This window comes from Aquarana catesbeiana, linkage group LG03 (assembly GCF_042186555.1).
Source record: "Aquarana catesbeiana isolate 2022-GZ linkage group LG03, ASM4218655v1, whole genome shotgun sequence".
Lineage (NCBI taxonomy): Eukaryota > Metazoa > Chordata > Amphibia > Anura > Ranidae > Aquarana > Aquarana catesbeiana.
Window position 1 is genome coordinate 151,863,606 of NC_133326.1, and position 18,093 is coordinate 151,881,698.

General features: G+C 38.6%; 1 protein-coding gene across 1 annotated transcript in view; it reads left to right on the forward strand.

Moving 5' to 3' along the window:
* EXOC4 (exocyst complex component 4) overlaps positions 1 to 18,093 on the forward strand; it is an 813,215-nt gene that overhangs the window by 632,257 nt on the left and 162,865 nt on the right. The window contains exon 14 of the mRNA XM_073619419.1: positions 15,488 to 15,666. Coding sequence (XP_073475520.1) covers positions 15,488 to 15,666 — 179 coding nt within the window. The remainder of the gene's footprint in view (positions 1 to 15,487; positions 15,667 to 18,093) is intronic.

Sequence of the window (18,093 nt, forward strand, 5' to 3'; positions counted from 1 at the left end):
TTTCATTGGATAATCCACATCACATGGACTCACTTTTTTTGTTTTTTCAATTTTTAGATCATTTTTCTTTTTTTGGGTTTTTATGGGTTTTTTAACCCATCTTGTATACACTTCATTTGTATAGATAATTAATTTTGTCTATTTTCATGTATATATTTATACTCACAGGGTATTAGTATTGGGGTTTGTTTGCCTCCACACTTCGGAATGGTTTATAACTTTTTACTAGTGTTTAACACATGGGCTCATTTGTTGCTGTTTTTTCCATATTTAATTTTAGTGCAGCTCCATTTCTTACTATTACTGTAAATGTACATGTGCCTTCTTGAGGAGGGGGACTCGCTGTGTTTGGAGGAACAAAAATCCTGACTATGACCCTAAGAACAGCATCCCTACAGTCAAGCACCGAGGTGGAAACATTATGCTTTTGGGCTGTTTCTCTCCCAAAATGTATAGACCGACTTTTCCGCATGGGGCCATATATTGTAAAATCTTGGATGAGAACCTTCTTCCCTCAGCCAGAACACTGAAGATGGGTCATGGATGGGTCTTTCAGCAAAAACATACCACCAAGGCAACAAAGGAGTAGCTCAAGAAGAAGCATATTAGGTCATGGATTGGCATAGCCAGTCTCCAGACCTTAATCCTATAGAAAATTTATGGCGGGAGCTGAAACTTCGAGTTGCCAAGTGACAGCCAAGCAAACAAGGATTTAGAGAAGATCTGTAAAGAAGAATGGACCAAAATCCCTCCTGAGATTTGTGTCCACCTTGTACCAACTGCAAGAAACGTCTTACCTCTGTGATTGCCAATAAGGGTTTCTCCACCAAGCAATAAGTCATGCTGTGCTTGGGAGATCAAATACTTATTTTACTCACTGAACTGCAACTCAATTTATAACATTTGTATCATGTGTTTTTCCTAGATTTTCGGTTGATATCCGGTCTCTATCATTTAAAATACACGTAGGATAAAAAATTATAGACCCTTCATTTCTTTGTAAGTGGGCAAACTTACAAAATCTGCAGGGGATCAAATAATTATTTAATCCACTGTGTGTGTGTGTGTGTATATATATATCTATATAGATAATATATACATTTGAAATAATGAACTCTGATGTTCTGCCTGCTTATCACATTTTTGCGGCCCTAAAATTCCAGGATAATAGAAACACCCTCCTTCAAAAATGTATGGGTTGTCACATGTTTGAAACTTTTGTGGTTCCTAGCTGCATAGAGGGGCCCAAAATCCAGTGAGCACCTTTGGGCATAGATTATGCATCTGATTTACAGACTGCCTATTATATTTTTGGAGGCCCTGAAGTGCTAGGACAGTTGATACACCCACACAATAACACCATTTTGGAAAGCAGACCTGCTAAAAAGCATGGTAAAATTTTTGAAGTTTTATTTATTTATTTTTTTAAATGAAGAAAGGAAAACAAAAGTGTTTTTTTCTCACAAAATATATTTTTCACACAAGGCTTAGACCTCCCCCAAAACACCTTTGGCTATTCCCTGAGTATTGGAATACCACATGTGAGACTTTTTTGTTGCCTAATCACAGGGCACATAAATTACACATCTGATTTCCTGACTATCACTTTTTTGGAGACCCTCAAGCTCCAGAACAATTTAAGCACCCTCAAAATTACCATATTTGTTAAAGCAGACACCCCAAGTTAAATAGGTAAACACTGTCACTGGCTGTGATCAGCCAAATGAAAACAGGAGCTAGCTGTTATCAAGCAGTTGCTGTAATTAGGCACTGGCTGTTCTCAGGCAAGGGGCACTGGTGACTTTTGAACTGTAATACTGGCTGCAATTAGAAGCAAGTTCCCCCATCAACTTTAATCCAAAAACAGCTCTGTATGTGTCACTGGTAGGGGAGAACTGGCTGTTTATCGCAGCCAGTGTTTATACTTGTGATTGGTCATTGGCACTGTATCTCTGCCTGTGATCAGGACTTGTATATTGACAAGTGCAATCACAGCCCTCATTTATAGTTGTGATCTGTGTTATAGGTCATAGCAGTGAGGTGGTATAGAGCCACTTTCATTGGCTCTCTACTTGTTTTTTGTGATCTGCACTGCCGTATGACCGTGCAGCCAATGAAAAAAAGATGATTTACAAACGGCCGCTCAGAACAGTGAGTGCTCCAACTGTTTACTTACTACTGCTGGTCCTGAAGTAGTCAATAAATGTTGTATTGCATGCTGTTCATACTCAGTCACTATGAGATTTGTTTTCTGTATTCTGCAAAATAAACCTGGTTGATCCAGCTGTTCTCTATTTCCACCTTTTTGTTCATGTCCCCAATTCAGCTTGGGATTTTGCAGCTGTGGTGGCAACTCTGCACATGCTCAGTTTTCAGTGAGTTTCTATGCTGAGCATTTCCTCCCTATCACATCTGAGTAGCTCTTGTGACTGTGGGCCTATACACAGTGTGTAAATGACAGCCCGCCCCCTTCCTCCTCCTCCCCCCCATACCCACCAACCAGCTAAACACAATGGGGGCGGGATATTTCATGTAGATTAATGGAGGCTTCTTCTCCCTCTTATTCTAAGACACAGGCTTGCTGAACATGACATAGCCAGTGATTGTCAGACATCCACTCACATCATGTTATTTACATAAATTTAGTATAATGTTGATTTTTTACCAGTTTTGAAGGGATCAGAAGAAATACTCTCTAGATTTTCTATTTTCCATTGTAAATGTATGACACTACAAGTATGTAGTTCAAAAACTGTAGCTTGTATTACATGACTACAACATGCCTTTTAACAAGCGAGAATTCAGTTCAGGCCAAAATCAACAGTAAATGTATGAGGTCAAGCATTTTGTATTTTATAGCTGCTGCAGTACCTGCAATTAGACTTGTGCATTGCTAAAAAAATTTGTTCGGTTTAGTTTTCACTTTAGTTTTTTTTTTTTTTTTTTTTGGGTCATTCGATATGATCGATATTCGTTATTTTGAATAAATTTGGAATTTCGAAAAAAAATTGAATTTGTTATGTTCCATTTGTTTAGATGCGATATTCGTTACTTTGATAATTAGAAAAAATCTGAAATTCGAAAATACAAAATAATAGCGAACTAACTAATAACTAACTATTAAATTATAGGTATTGGAATTTCCTTTAAAATGTGGCTGTTGAACGTAATGTATACAAATTTATCCGAAGTTACGAATTATCAAAAAAAATGAATGCCGCATCTAAACCAATGGAACATAACACAATAATAATAATAAAACGTTTTTGTTACGTTCACTAATGGCCAAATTTGAAAGGAAATTCCAATACCTATAATTCAATAGTTAGTAATAGTTTTTATTATTAGTTACTATTTCAAATTTTCGGATTTTCTCTCCTATTTTCGGATTTTCGTTTTCATAAAAATTTGTTAAAACGGGTGTTTGTTCGAATATTTTCAAATTAACGAATTTGGAACAAAGTGAATTGCACATATCTTCCTGCAATTAACATTTCAAATCACTTCACAGTAGCTTATAAGCAAGCTATGCAACCATGGGATGTTGGATCCAGCCAGCTTTTGTCTGATGGCTAGCATATTGTCCAAAAGAAAATTGGAAATAAAGTTGTTTGAAACTGACTTTATTTCTAGTTACTGCCTGCAATTTATTTATTGAGCATTATTTTTTTCTCTCAGAAACCAGACTCAAACTTGTGTGTGTGGTGTTCTCTTTTTAAAGGATTAAACCATTATTTTGCTTGCTTTGTTTAAAAATAGCAGTTTTCTTACATTCCCTTTGTGCTTGTGAGTCTGTCAAGATCCATGGAGACACTGCAGTTGTTTTGGAAGAAAACTCTTAATTTCATCAAAATGGGATGGTTGCTTTTGAAAATCCCCTGGCCTTTACTTGGTGGTCCACTGATGGTATCAGATATGCACAGTGGTGGTGGGTTTTTCTTTTGGGGGGGCGGTATACAAGCACCCCCCCTCAGAGAGGTCGGCAGCGCGTCACTGACAAGCCCCCCCGGGTGGCTGGCGGTCAGGCACCTACCCCGATCTAGGGCTGGTGAGCTGTGGTGTCCTCTCCTCCTCTCCCGGAGTGTGAGCAGCGGCTCTGGTGTCCGCTCCTCCCGCGGCTTTCTCCGCCGTGTGTCTCCTCTCTGTTCTTCCTAAGCGCTAGGCAACCTTTACGATCGCTTGATGCTTTGGCCAATCAGGAAACAGGTCTCATGACCTGCCTCCTGAATGGCGGGGAGAACTTTAGTGTGAAAATAGCGAAAAATCATTCGCTATCGTCGCACAACTGGGTGTGATCGGAACGCAGTGCTCTGCGCCCCGAGCCCCCCATTTTTTTAAGCCTATTAGGGCCTCTGGCTCTAATCATGTGCTTCAAACCCCCCCCATTGGATTCCATAGTCTGGCGCCCTTATATGTAGATCAGAGGGCCGGACCCATGGATGGGGAGGCGGTGCCCGTGCGCCCTCTATGGGCGGGCCGCCATTGGATATGTACATGATGTCCCCAAACTGGATGGCCGTAAATCATTTTTGTCATTCTTCAAAGGAACACAGATTGTTTACTCTTTTTGACCCCGTTTAAAAGCAGATGCAGGAAGGACTCACATTCAGCAGGCTCCTTTTATATGACTGTTACCTCTCCCACGCATAATTAGTAGCTTCCATCTATGCTTAACTGGAGGTGAAACTTGAGGGAAACTTTTGGCATTTCAGTTTGGAATAGAACATGGTTGGCTGTGTCCATATGCCCTACCAACATTCAGACCCAAGAAGACTGTGGTATATGACTCCTGAGCAAATAGCCGTATTTACTCCGACAGCCTCTCCTTTATGCTTCCGTAACTGTGGGGCAGTAGGATCTCTATACCACATATGACGGCAATGCCTAAAAATTCAGATATTGTAAATACAGATATACACTAGGATTTGATCCATCCTCCATAAAAACCTGGTTCGAAACCCCTTGGAAGCATTCCTTCACAGACCCATTTCCAACCTCACCACCAGTGAACATAAATCAATAACCTACATTTTTCTTGCCACTCGCCAGACTATAGTCAAAGCAGAGGGACGGCCTTCCCTGAGATTAATGGAGGTAAAGCAATGGATTATGGGCACCATGATTTACCAGACACTCACCTCTATACTCACATTTAATTATTATTATTTTTTTATTTTTTCTGTGGCTGGACTGTACTTATGACCTTAAACTTGACCTCTCTTTGCTCTCACTCTAAGAGCCTTTTGGGTTGAGTGAATGGGAATTTTCTGGCTGAGTTTGCTTTGAATATTAAAAATGAATTAAATATAATTTTTGATTTGTGGTGCTCAGATGCAGTATTTTGGCCATTGGATTAGTGAAGTGTTTTTCATTAAATTAGTACGTGGACCAATCTGGCTTTATTCCGGCTAAATCCACTGCCCTAAACATATGACATATTTTTCTTAAAATACAACTACCTGACAACCCGGGTTGTAGAGCTATCCTTTCCACTTGACACTGCCAAAGCCTTTGACAGCGCCAAGTGGACGTACCTATAATCAGTCCTGAATAGATTCCAGCTGGGGCCTACATTTAAAGCTTGAGTGAAATTACTTTGTGCTGACCCTAAAGCCTCGTACACACGACCAGATTTTCGGACGGCTGTGCATTTTTTGTTGCATGCTAGTCTCATGTTGAAAGTGAAAGTTACTCACCATACGAAAATTCTCGTACGACAGAATTCAACTTCGGAAGTGAAGTAATGTGTTGAATTGTTTTGTATGTATTCTTTCGTTTATGAGCATGCGTAGTCTTGCGCTTACATTTTTTTTCGTACGAAAACCGTACTATTATACAAAAAACGGACATTATGTTCATATACGTTTAATATTTTATCATCTGCACATCCAGCTTTTGTCGTACGAAAAACCGGAATCGGGTGTCGAAAGCACCATACTAACTATCCGAAAACGGGCAGATCGGTTGTCAGATGAAATTTTACTTCCGGGGGGCAGGAGGCGGAGCCTAGCAGAGCAGACATGCATTGTTAGAGCTCCACACCGCTGAGGAGAGAAGAGAAGGACAAAGCGGAGCCTGCAGGCTCAAAAGGTATCCATTTGAACCTTTTTGCCCCAGGGAACAAACTGTGAAAGTTTGGGCAGGAAATATGGTACTGGGAGGAAACCGTGGCAGAAATAAAAATCACCTCACAAAGAGCTCACAGGCACTCACTGCAGCTGAAGCAGCTCAAGTCAACTCACAAGATACAGCATCAGGGCGCTCTCACAGACAGAAAATGTCACAGCAAGACTCTCCATTTGAGTCAGATACAGAACAAATCCTCTCACAAACTTCTCCACAAGCCTCCTCAGTATCCCCAGTAATATTATTACAATTTGAAAAGATGCTTCATAAGGCTTTAAAACAAACCTCAGACCAAATAACAAAAAGCCTAACCAAAGAAATAAGAGAGCTGGGAAACCGCACCGCAGCCTTAGAAATAAAAATGGATGAAATTGAAATTACAACCCAAGAAAATATAACAGAATTGGAACAATTAAAAAAAGAGAATTTAATACTTCAAACTAAGCTCGAAGATTACGAAAATAGAGCCAGACGTTCAAACTTGCGCATAAGGGGAATACCTGAAACTGTGACAGACCTGCAATCTACTATTACTGCTCTATTACAAGAACTAAAGCCAGATATCCCTATTGAACGTTTAGAACTGGACAGAGTACACAGAGCCCTCACAGGCAAAAAGAAAGATGGACCCCCACGTGATATAATCACAAAATTTCATTATTACAGAACGAAAGAACAAATACTAATTGCTGCAACTGAAAAAAAGGAACTTAATTTTCAAGGACACAATTATCAAATTTTTGCTGACCTATCCCAACTTACTATTACTAAAAGACGATCCATGAAACCCCAACTAATGGAACTGCAACGCCACAACATTATGTATCAATGGGGCTTCCCCTTTTCAGTCAGATTTAACTACCAAGGTACAATTTACAGAAGCAGATCAGCAGATGAACTACAACAAACCCTTTTAAAATTAAATCTGACAGAACCCACAAGCAGCAACACTCCCACACGCAGAAGAATGGCGTTATCTTCACCTTCAGGCAGCACCCAGAAAATTTCAGAACAAAATGGGAATCATCATTCTCACAAAAGAGGCCGTTATGCCACATCATCCATGGACCAAGAAGATTCAATGGACTGACATCCTAATTCCTGATATCTCTTCATTTATTATACTAAGAGATGGTTCTCTATAAAAAACCTATATTTATAACTGAATGTAACTGCATTCTGATAGTCACACACTGTGTGGGATCATGTTACATTCCAGTTATATTTCTTATTACTTCTGATTCATATAGCCTTAGAATATATAAGTGAAATAAGGAAATTCTTGTTCAGTTATATATTATCAGGTAATAACAATAGCTTTATTACTTTTTATGACAAATATGTTCAATAATCCAGAAGTAATGGAAGCTTTTTCTTTCTTTTCTTAAAACAAATATATTATTACCTAACTAGTTCCTAGAATTATGTTTTTGTTTATTCTAATCTGAAGCAATACAACCTCAATTTTATGAGTTAACATATCTAAACAGTTACATATGAATGAAATATGTAATTGTTTACTCTAAAAGGGTTAAAATCCCAAAATAATTCAAACTATCTTCATCAATACCAAAGTTATTAACAGTACCTTTCTAACTGAATTATTTAGCCTAGGGCAAGACTAACCATATACAACCACCCTGGAATAATTAATTTCAACAAAAACTATATTCTGCACTCCAATTAATGAAACATCATTTTGATGTCTTTTGACATAGCACTTCTCTCCTGTAAGCGGAAGATCCGTGTACCCCCATTGGCCCTCCTCATTCTCCCAACCATATTATGTGGGAGTGTGACGAAGGCACTTATTCCCCTGAGAGAGATATTTATTCTCTTTCACGGGTAAATTGTGATTACTTACAAAAAATAATTTATACAATGTATCATCTAATCTCATATGTTTTTTGTTTACCATTCCTCTCACATATATTACAAGTGATTAATACACACAAAATAGGAACAGTGATAATGTGTGGGGATTCGAACCAGGTCCTCCTCCCATTTCTAGATAAATCACCTTTTACACCATCCAAAATAACCTCTAGATTACCTTTTTCTCAACTTCTTTCCAAATACAATCTGGTAGATTCATGGAGAGAAAGTAACCCAATGAAAAAGAAATTCACTTATTTCTCGCACCCTCATCAAACCTTCACCAGAATAGATCATATTTTTCTAACAGTAGGAATGATACCAGAAATTATTGCATCAGATATAATTCCGATTCCGTGGTCTGACCATAATGCAGTATACACTACTATAGCCTCACCCATACCAAAAGCGCATGACCCAACGTGGTACTTACCGGACATAATGCTCAAACACCCACTACATCAGATGGCCATTGAACAAGCTTTAAAGGAATACATATCAATTAATAACACAACAGACATCTCCCCAATAACACTGTGGGAAGCTCATAAGCCTGTCTTGCGTGGTACAATACAAAGACAAATGGCACTATTTAAACGGGAACGCAAAAATCTAGCAAAAAAACTAGAACTCAATTTTAATGCAGCCTACATATCATTTCAAGATAATCCATCTCAGAGTACAAAATCTCATCTGGAAAAATCTAGATTGGAATACGATCTATTTCTCACTGAGTCAGTTGATAAATCCCTCAAACGCTCCAAACACAATTTCTACATGAATACAAACAAACCAGGTACATATTTGGCTCGGGCATTAAATTCAACTAACAAATCTTTCAAACCAATACGTTTGAAATTATCAAAAAATGTTTACACTTGTAATCCAGTTAAAATAGTCCATAAATTTCACTCACATCTCGCAACTTTAATCAAGACAAACAATGACTTTAATCCTACAGAAGCTGAATCCTTCTTCTCAAAAATAACCTTACCTGAGTTATCTCAGAATCAAAAAAGCAGTTTGGATGAGCCTATAACTATAGAGGAAGTTGCTAACACCATAAAAGACCTAAAACTTAACAAAAGACCAGGCCCAGACGGCTACTCGGCTTTATACTATAAAACATTCTCAGAAATACTCTCTCCCATTCTCACTGAAACTTTTAACAAACTTCTAGATGGACATTCTTTTCGGCAAGAAACACTAATGGCAATTGTTTGTATGATCCCAAAACCCCTTTCTGATGATACTTCCTGTGTGAATTATCGGCCTATCTCTCTGTTAAACCTCGATATTAAATTATTAGCAAAAATAATAGCAAAACGCCTCAATAGCATTATAGGAAAATTAATACATAGAGATCAAGTAGGCTTCATGCCAAATAGACAGGCAGGCGATAATATACGCAGGGCAGTGTTATTGGCACATATTGCTAAAAAACGGAAAATCCCTTTATGTTTTCTATCTCTCGATATTAAGAGGGCATTTGACACAGTATCCTGGCAATATATGCAATATTCATTACAAAAATGGGGTTTTGGACCCCACTTTTTAACATGGATCAAAGCATTATATAATAAACCCAAAGCCTATATAAAATATGCTGGATACAAATCTGAAGCCTTTAATATCGAAAGAGGTACCCGACAGGGTTGCCCATTATCTCCCTTATTATTTGCCCTTATACTCGAACCCATGGCCCAATACATCAGAACAAACCAAACTATAACTGGCATTGAAGTAGGAGGTATTACACACAAATTATGTATATTTGCAGACGATATATTACTTTTTCTATCATCACCACAGGTCTCTGGTCCTAACTTAATACCAGCTCTTGATGGATTTGCAGCCCTATCCGGCCTTATGATTAATCCTAAGAAATGCCTAGTGCTTAATATTTCACTCACAAACATGGAATTGATCCCGGCTAGGGCTGCACTCCCATTCACATGGGCAGAAAAATCAATCCCATATCTTGGATTTCATTTAACAGCATCTCATTCTGACTTATTCTCAACCAATTATCCTCCAGTATTAAGACAGATCACAAATCTAATAAAACAATGGTCGCAACTTCCTTTATCCTGGATAGGGAAGATTAATGCAATCAAAATGACTATTCTACCCAAATTGCTTTATCTATTCAGAGTCCTCCCTATTCCAATTCCTTCCTATTTTTTGAGAATAGTACAAAAAAGAGCAACTTCGTTTATATGGGGCTCTTCTAAACCACGTATACCTATACACACACTACATCTTCCCAAAAATAAAGGAGGCCTGGGATACCCTAATTTTACTAACTACTACAGAGCAGCACATTTGGCCAGTCTGTCCAAATACCATGCAAAACAGGAAATCCCATTATGGGTATTTATAGAGGCTTCAGAAAATGACCCTCTTTTAATATCAAATTTATTATGGCTTGATCCTAAAGACCGCTTTAAAATTCATAATCCCATAACTAAACACTTCTTATCTCTCTGGGATAAACTAAAAACCAAATATCAGTTACAATCTCCACACAATCCTCTCCTTTCTTTTATCAGAAATCCGGCCTTTTATCCGGCATGGATCTACCCAAATTCTTTTAAAGCTTGGACAACATCAGGCATTCAGACACTAAATGACTTCATAGCATCTAAATCATTCCTTTCATTCCCATCACTTAGAGAAAAATATGATCTACCAAACTCTGAGATATTTAGATATCTCCAAATCAAAAATTTCTATACACCATTCCTAAAGGGGGATACACCATTATCCCAATTATCCATTTTTGAATCAATCTGTACAAAAGATCCATTTGCTAAAGGTACAATTTCATCACTTTATAATCAATTATATGGAGTAGCAAATCTTAATAGACCCTCTTACGTTCAGAGGTGGGAGGAGGACCTGGGACGAACTTTAGAAGACACGGACTGGTCTAATATATGGCTCACATCTAAGTCATCTTCACCCAACATCTTAGCACTGGAGACAAATTATAAAGTCCTAACTCGCTGGTACCTTGTACCCGCTAGAGTGGCAAAATATTTACCTAATACCTCAACTCTTTGTTTTCGAGGATGCCCAGAAATAGGCACATATTTACACATATGGTGGACGTGCCCAGTAATCCAAACCTTCTGGAAGGAAGTCTTCGTGATTGCATCTAAAATATTTAAGAAAATAATACAACCAGATCCATATTTAACTTTACTTAATCTAAAACCGGAATGGTTAACACTCTCTCAATTCAAACTTATGATCCAACTAATAACGGCTGCAAAACAAACAGTGGCCAAGGCATGGAAATCTCCTACATTGGTACTAGCAGAAACAATTCACAGAATGAATAATACAATGTCCCATGCTAAGATGGTAGCCATCGATCAAAATCAAATTCCAAAATTTGAAAAACTTTGGCATCCTTGGATAAAACAACAGTTCCTGTCAAATTTCAATGACTCTGTCCTGTTGCCATGGTAACAGATTAAATGACTTACAGAGACACCCATTCTAAGGCTTCAAAGAGAACTAAAAAGAATAATAAACTGACGAGCGGGACAACCTTGTGGACCATACCTCTACCTTTCAACCCTTTTTCTTCTTTCTCTTTCCTTTTCTCCACCTTACGATTAAAGCTCATTATCAGAATTTATTTGACCTATATACACTCTACTTGTAAACAATATGTATAGTAGGTATAAATCATTTAAATACCTACAAAAGTAACTAAGGAAATGATATATATCTTTAATTTAGGTTTACGTGAACCCAATGTTTAATATTTGAAATTTCATGATATTTACCTATATAAACCCTACTGTAAAACAATGAGCTTACTTTATAGATCCTTGCAAACTTACTTTATGTATCTTTATGTATCTTTATAACATTGTATACTCAATAAACTTTTTTTGACAAGGAAATTTTACTTCCGATTTTCGTATCGTGTACGGGGCTAAGGGCAAGATTTAGGATTAACAATGATCTATCTGAAGCCTTTTTTTTTTTTAAGTGTGGCACTAGGCAGGGGTGCCCCTTGTCATCTTGCTTTTTGCCCTAGCGTTGGAGCCTCTGGCAGCGGTCCGTGCTTTGTCTTCTATCATGGGCTTTAGGAGGGGGGATCAGGAGGACAAGATCCCCCTTTATGCTGCAGACACCCTGCTATATTTGGGGGACACTACCGGCTCTCTAGCTGCTTCAATGCAGCTTATCGAGCAGTATGGGTCATATTCAGGGTTCTCGATAAATTGGCATACATCTGTCCTTCTCCCTTTACAACTCTTACCCCAGCTGCTATCAGTGAGAGCCTCACAGTTGGTGGTAGTCACTTCCTTCCATTATCTAGGTGTAATAGTCACTCCTGACTCCAGAGACTACCCTTAAATCTTAAACCTATATTACATAAATTTAAGCAAAATGTTCTAGATGGTGTCAATTTCTTCTGTTGGCATCTGGATGTGTCAACGTAATTAAAATGGTGTGGGCTCCTCAACTACTCTATATTTTACATAACTCCCCTGTCTGGATCCCCCAAAATGGGTTCATAAATATTGGCTCTCAGTTTCATGCACTAATTGTAAATAAAGCATTGCCATGATTAAGCTTACTACTTTACAATACCCTCAAGATTATGGGAGCATGGCAGTTCCACATTCTCAGATTTTTTTCCTGGCCGCACAGCTCCAGCATCTTGCAGGGTGGGATTTGCCCTCTGTTGCCAAATGGGCTGCCATTCCCAAGCAAAGCACGGCTCACAAGGCCATATAGGTGTGAGTGTAGGCTGAGGTAAGTTCTGCAATAATATCTTACATTTTTGTATTCATCAAAAATACACTAATTTCTGTTAAGTGTTTTTCATTAAACTACTGATATTTTGGTAGTTCTGCTAGAGGAGGCATGTGTAGATAAATTTATGAACAAGTCATTGTTGTATTTTTTTACACATGCACATTTTTCAGTTAACAAGCCTAATTTACATAAGTAAGGCAAGGCACTAGTAAGGAGATTTCTAATTTAGGTCCATCCTCACTTTATAGTATTGGATTTCCAGCAGAGTCTTTGTGGCCAAGTATTTGCTTCAAATCTAAGTGATCCAGACTTGTTACACATGTTTTGGCTTGCAGCTTCTTTTCTATTTATCTTGTTTTTTTGCTAGTGTCTGAAATATCCAGCTGTGCGCTAATAGACAGTCTTATCGTACTTGTCAGCCACTAAGCAAAATCTGTGATGCTGAAGCCTAAAATGCAGATATTTTATGTAGTCTGCAGGATAATCACCTTGCTCTTTTCCAGTTTAGTGCACTGGTGAAAGCTGGTGATGGATGTTAGCTGTTTAAGGGCAAATCCAGTTACATTCTTTCATCCATGATTATTTACACATTCCCTCCTAATTTGCTACATACTGGCTGTTGCAAATGATATGCAGTTTCTTTTTGTTTTGTTTTTTTTTTACACTTTTACAACCCCTCCCCCTTTGCTTTCTGTAGTGAATTTGTTATATGGACTAATTTTAACTATTCCCTCCATTTCCATCTACATTGGCTAGTACTTTTAATTGTATGCTTTGGCTCAGATCCATACATACAAAAGTAACAATTTAAATTGATATAAGCACATTCTCTAAATGCTTTTCAGGATTCTGGTTATGAAGTTAGCACCCTAGCTTTGTTTTTAATTGAAAAACAAAACTGAAGTTTTTTTTTGCTGTGCTGCCCCAGGGACATAATCTAAGAATGAATTCCAAGTATCGCTACTTTTACATCAGCTTGGTCTAATATAAGTATGTATATGCTATACCTGTTGGGCCCCCATGGGAAGCCAGAAACCACTACTACAGTGATCTCCACTAGCTTGTGGCTTTGTGCCGAGCGCTACATTGTGAACACAGGTTGTTGCTTGCTCAGTATGGTTGCCATTCATTCAGGAAACAGTTTGCATTTTCTCAATGAATGTAAAGCTGTTCTGACTGAACGAGGTGTAGAGGCAGGGCGGTGATGCCACAGACTCCTCATTCAACCAGAGAATAATTTGCACTCATGTAGAAAATGTAAGATGTTCTCTGAAAGGTGTTCTTACCAAGTGAGTGACCTCCTAGGTTCATTAAGCGGCAGCGCACCTCTCTGAACGGGACCCGGAAGCAGTAGTAACTGTGCCTATTACAGTGATTAGGAAAAAAAAGCCAGATGGCCAAACGCTGCGCTTAAACTTAATTATTGAAAAAGAGATTGAATAAATCAAGAAATCAACAAAATACAAGCAGCCCGCACCAAGAGTCTACAAAACCCAAAATCATAAAATATAAATTAGTGCAGTGCTAAAATCTTTAAGCGAAAGATAAGTTGATGAGGTGAAAACAAACTGAACCAGAAAACTAAAGCAGACAAATTTAAACTGGAAATTAAATCACCTAGTGAAAAAATGCATCAGATATACATAATTAATATGCACATGAATAAAAAACAGTGATAATCTTCAGGATGTGAATCAGTACCACTCTACAGTACCCGTATTCAGAGTGGCATATATTGTGAGTGTTAATCGTAGGTGAAATAAAATAACATGCATGATAAATAAGTCCCAACACACTTGCAAAGGAAAAGCAAGGATGGCCAGTGAATAATAAAATCAACACTGTGATGAAAAGAAGAGTCCCTTATCCAATGAAGCGGAACACCCAAGGTGAGTAGGTTGTCTCCTTACCAGCTAAAAAGACCAATAAATTGGTCTCACCAAGCCCAGGGAGTTGGGTCTCCCAAAAACCTTGAGGATACTTCAGAGCTGTTGCGTCTGTATCATCAGAGGTGAAAGGGACAGAGGGCTGCTCCGTCTGTGCTTGGCGGTATCACTCAAAACATAAAGCAGAGAGGGCTCCCATAGTGCAGTATGTAAATAAATTTATTGATCTCAAAAAGGTATGGACTTACAAGAAGGCGGCTGAGTGAAAGCAATCACAAACAGGCATATTGATAAATCCGAACGGCAGTGTCTCCCGAGGCTTCCTTCACACGCTAACCGCTGTCAAACCATCTCCTCCGAAGAGGAAAGTGTGATGACGTCAGAGATGCAGACTTCTCCCTACGCGTTTCGTCACTAGCGGACGTCTGGGGATTGGCTGCAGCTGTATGGCCAGCCATAGACTTTAGCGAAAGGTCAGATGTGCAAGACCAATATGACTGCCATCAGAAAAAAAATGTATCAGACACTTCAGGGAAGGGATGGGTGAGAAGGAGAGTCCTACAGGTAAACACTGCTTTGAAGGAGAGCTGTGGGCCAGCATAAGACTGCTTTTCGCTAAGACATGAAATACACACCTAATCTGCTAAATATGGTCTTTCATCTTGCGTCTAACTTAACAATTTTATAAACTTTATTAAAAGTACTTGATTTTGTTTCACATCACATCTCAGAAAATCTGATATTCTTTCTTTGTTTTCTGTGGTTAAAGTGGTTTTCTGAATGACAATTTGGTACCATTTTCCTTTGCTTTTCAGAGCTGCATTTGGTAAGGAGTCAGAAGTCCTGATAGGAAACCTTGGAGATAAACTGATTCCGCAGAATGAGATTATGAGTGATGTCAGTGATTTGAAAGCCCTCGCCAATCTGCATGAGAGTCTAGAGTGGCTGGCAGGAAGACTGAAAGCTGCGATCGCCAACCTACTAAGTGCACAATGTAAGTATGTGTAAACTTGTCATTTTAAGCTACCAGTAGAAATAAATGGTGACATTTGTCAGAACTAATTAATACACATTAAGATTATTAATAAAAATCAGCAGGATAATTGCTTTTCATTTAACTAATGTAACTGCACTTTGACCATGCAATTTTAAGGCATGATATAGGAATTTGCTATCTTCAAGTTAAGTGTAAAGAAATTTTATATAGGTACAGTGCCTTGCAAAAGTATTCACCCCCTTGAATTTTTACCTATTTTGTCACATTACAGCCTTTAGTTCAATGTTTTTTTTTAATCTGAATTATATGTGATGGCTCAGAACACAATAGTCTAAGTTGGTGAGGTAAAATGAGAAAAATATATACATAAAACTATTTTTCAGAAATAAAAAAATGATAATTGGCATGTGCGTATGTATTTACCCCCATTTGTTATGAAGCCTATAAAAAGCTCTGGTACAACCAATTACCTTCAGAAGTCACATAATTAGTGAAATGATGTCCGCCTGTGTGCAATCTAAGTGTCACATGATCTTTCATTACATATACACACCTTTTTGAAAGGAGCTAGAGGCTGCAACACCTAAGCAAGAGGCATCACTAACCAAACACTGCCATGAAGACCAAGGAACTCTCCAAACAAGTAAGGGACAATGTTGTTGAGAAGTACAAGTCAGGGTTAGGTTATAAAAAAAATATCCAAATTTTTGATGATCCCTAGGAGCACCATCAAATCTATCATGCCCAAATGGAAAGATCATGGCACAACAGCAAACCTGCCAAGAGACAGCCGCACACCAAAACTCACAGACCGGGCAAGGAGGGCATTAACCAGAGAGGCAACACAGAGACCTAAGGTAACCCTGGAGGAGCTGCAGAGTTCCACAGCAGAGACTGGAGTATAAGGACAATAAGCTATACACTCCATAGAGTTGGGCTTTATGGCAGAATGGCCAGAAGAAAGCCATTACTTTCAGAAAAAAAACTAAATGGCACGTTTTGATTTTGCAAAAAGGCGTGTGGGAGACTCTCAAAATGTATAGAGGAAGGTGCTCTGGTCTGATGAGACTAAAAATTGAACTTTTTGGCCATCAAAGAAAACGCTATGTCTGGCGCAAGCCCAACACATCACATCACCCAAAGAACACCATCCCCACAGTGAAACATGGTGGTGGCAGCATCATGCTGTGGGGATGTTTTTCAGCAGTTGGGATTGGGAAACTGGTCAGAGTTGAGGGAAAGATGGATGGTGCTAAATACAGGGATATTCTCAAGTAAAACCTGTCTGTGTGTGATTTGAGGCTAGGATGGAGGTTCACCTTCCAACAGGACAATGACCCCAAACGCACTGCTAAAGCAACACTTTAGTGGTTTAAGGGGAGAAATGTAAATATGTTGGAATGGCCTAGTCAAAGCCCAGACCTCAATCCAATAGAAAATCTGTGGTCAGACTTAAAAATTGCTGTTCAAAAGCGCAAATCATCCACCTTGAAGGAGCTGGAGCAGTTTTGCAAGGAGGAATGGGCAAAAATCCCAGTGGATAAGATCTGGCAGGCACATTGAGACTTATCCAAAGTGACTTGGAGCTGAGATAGCCGCAAAAGGTGGCTCTACAAAGTATTGACTTTGGGGGGGGGGGGGGTGAATAGTTATGCACATTGACGTTTTCTGTTATTTTGTCCTATTTGTTTGCTTCACAATAAAAAAACATCTTCAAAATTGTGGGCATGTTTTGTAAATTAAATGATACAAATCCTCAAACAATCCATGTTCCAGGTTGTGAGGCAACAAAACATGAAAAATGCCAAGGGGGTGAATACTTTTTCAAGACACTGTATGTCTCGTTAAAACAAATTGCAGATATTACATTACATTGAGGAAAGGTTTTTCTCTTTAATTCCCTCAATAAAAGTAATAGGTTATAATAGGTTTTTGGTGGCACAAAAATCTGGAGCAACTTCCATTTTAGATTCTCATTCTCGACTGAGTTATATGCTTCCACCTTCAGTTACCCTCAAATAACCCCTTCAACTCTGATTAATCCTCAGATTTTTGCTAGTGTCATTAGGTGATTGGTGTATGGATGTCTCCTCTCTTCTGACAAAGATTACTGGCCTTACTTGGGTATTTTTTTTTTTTTTTTTTTTTATGGATTCCTTCTTCAAGTACCTAGCTGCACTCCAACTACATAGGCTAATGACACTGCTTCCAGATCAGTACCTTAGGCATGGCACTGAGACCCTGCCCAGAGCCCACTGGATGGAAGACACAGGGCTGACCTGTAATGTCACCAAGGGCACTGGACTTTGCATTGGGCGCTCTTCCTCTGTTCATTGCATAATGTGTGGAATTATCCATAGAGTGCTATATACATCCAGGACTGTGATGATTTATTTTGGTAGATAGTCCCTAAAGACCTTTATT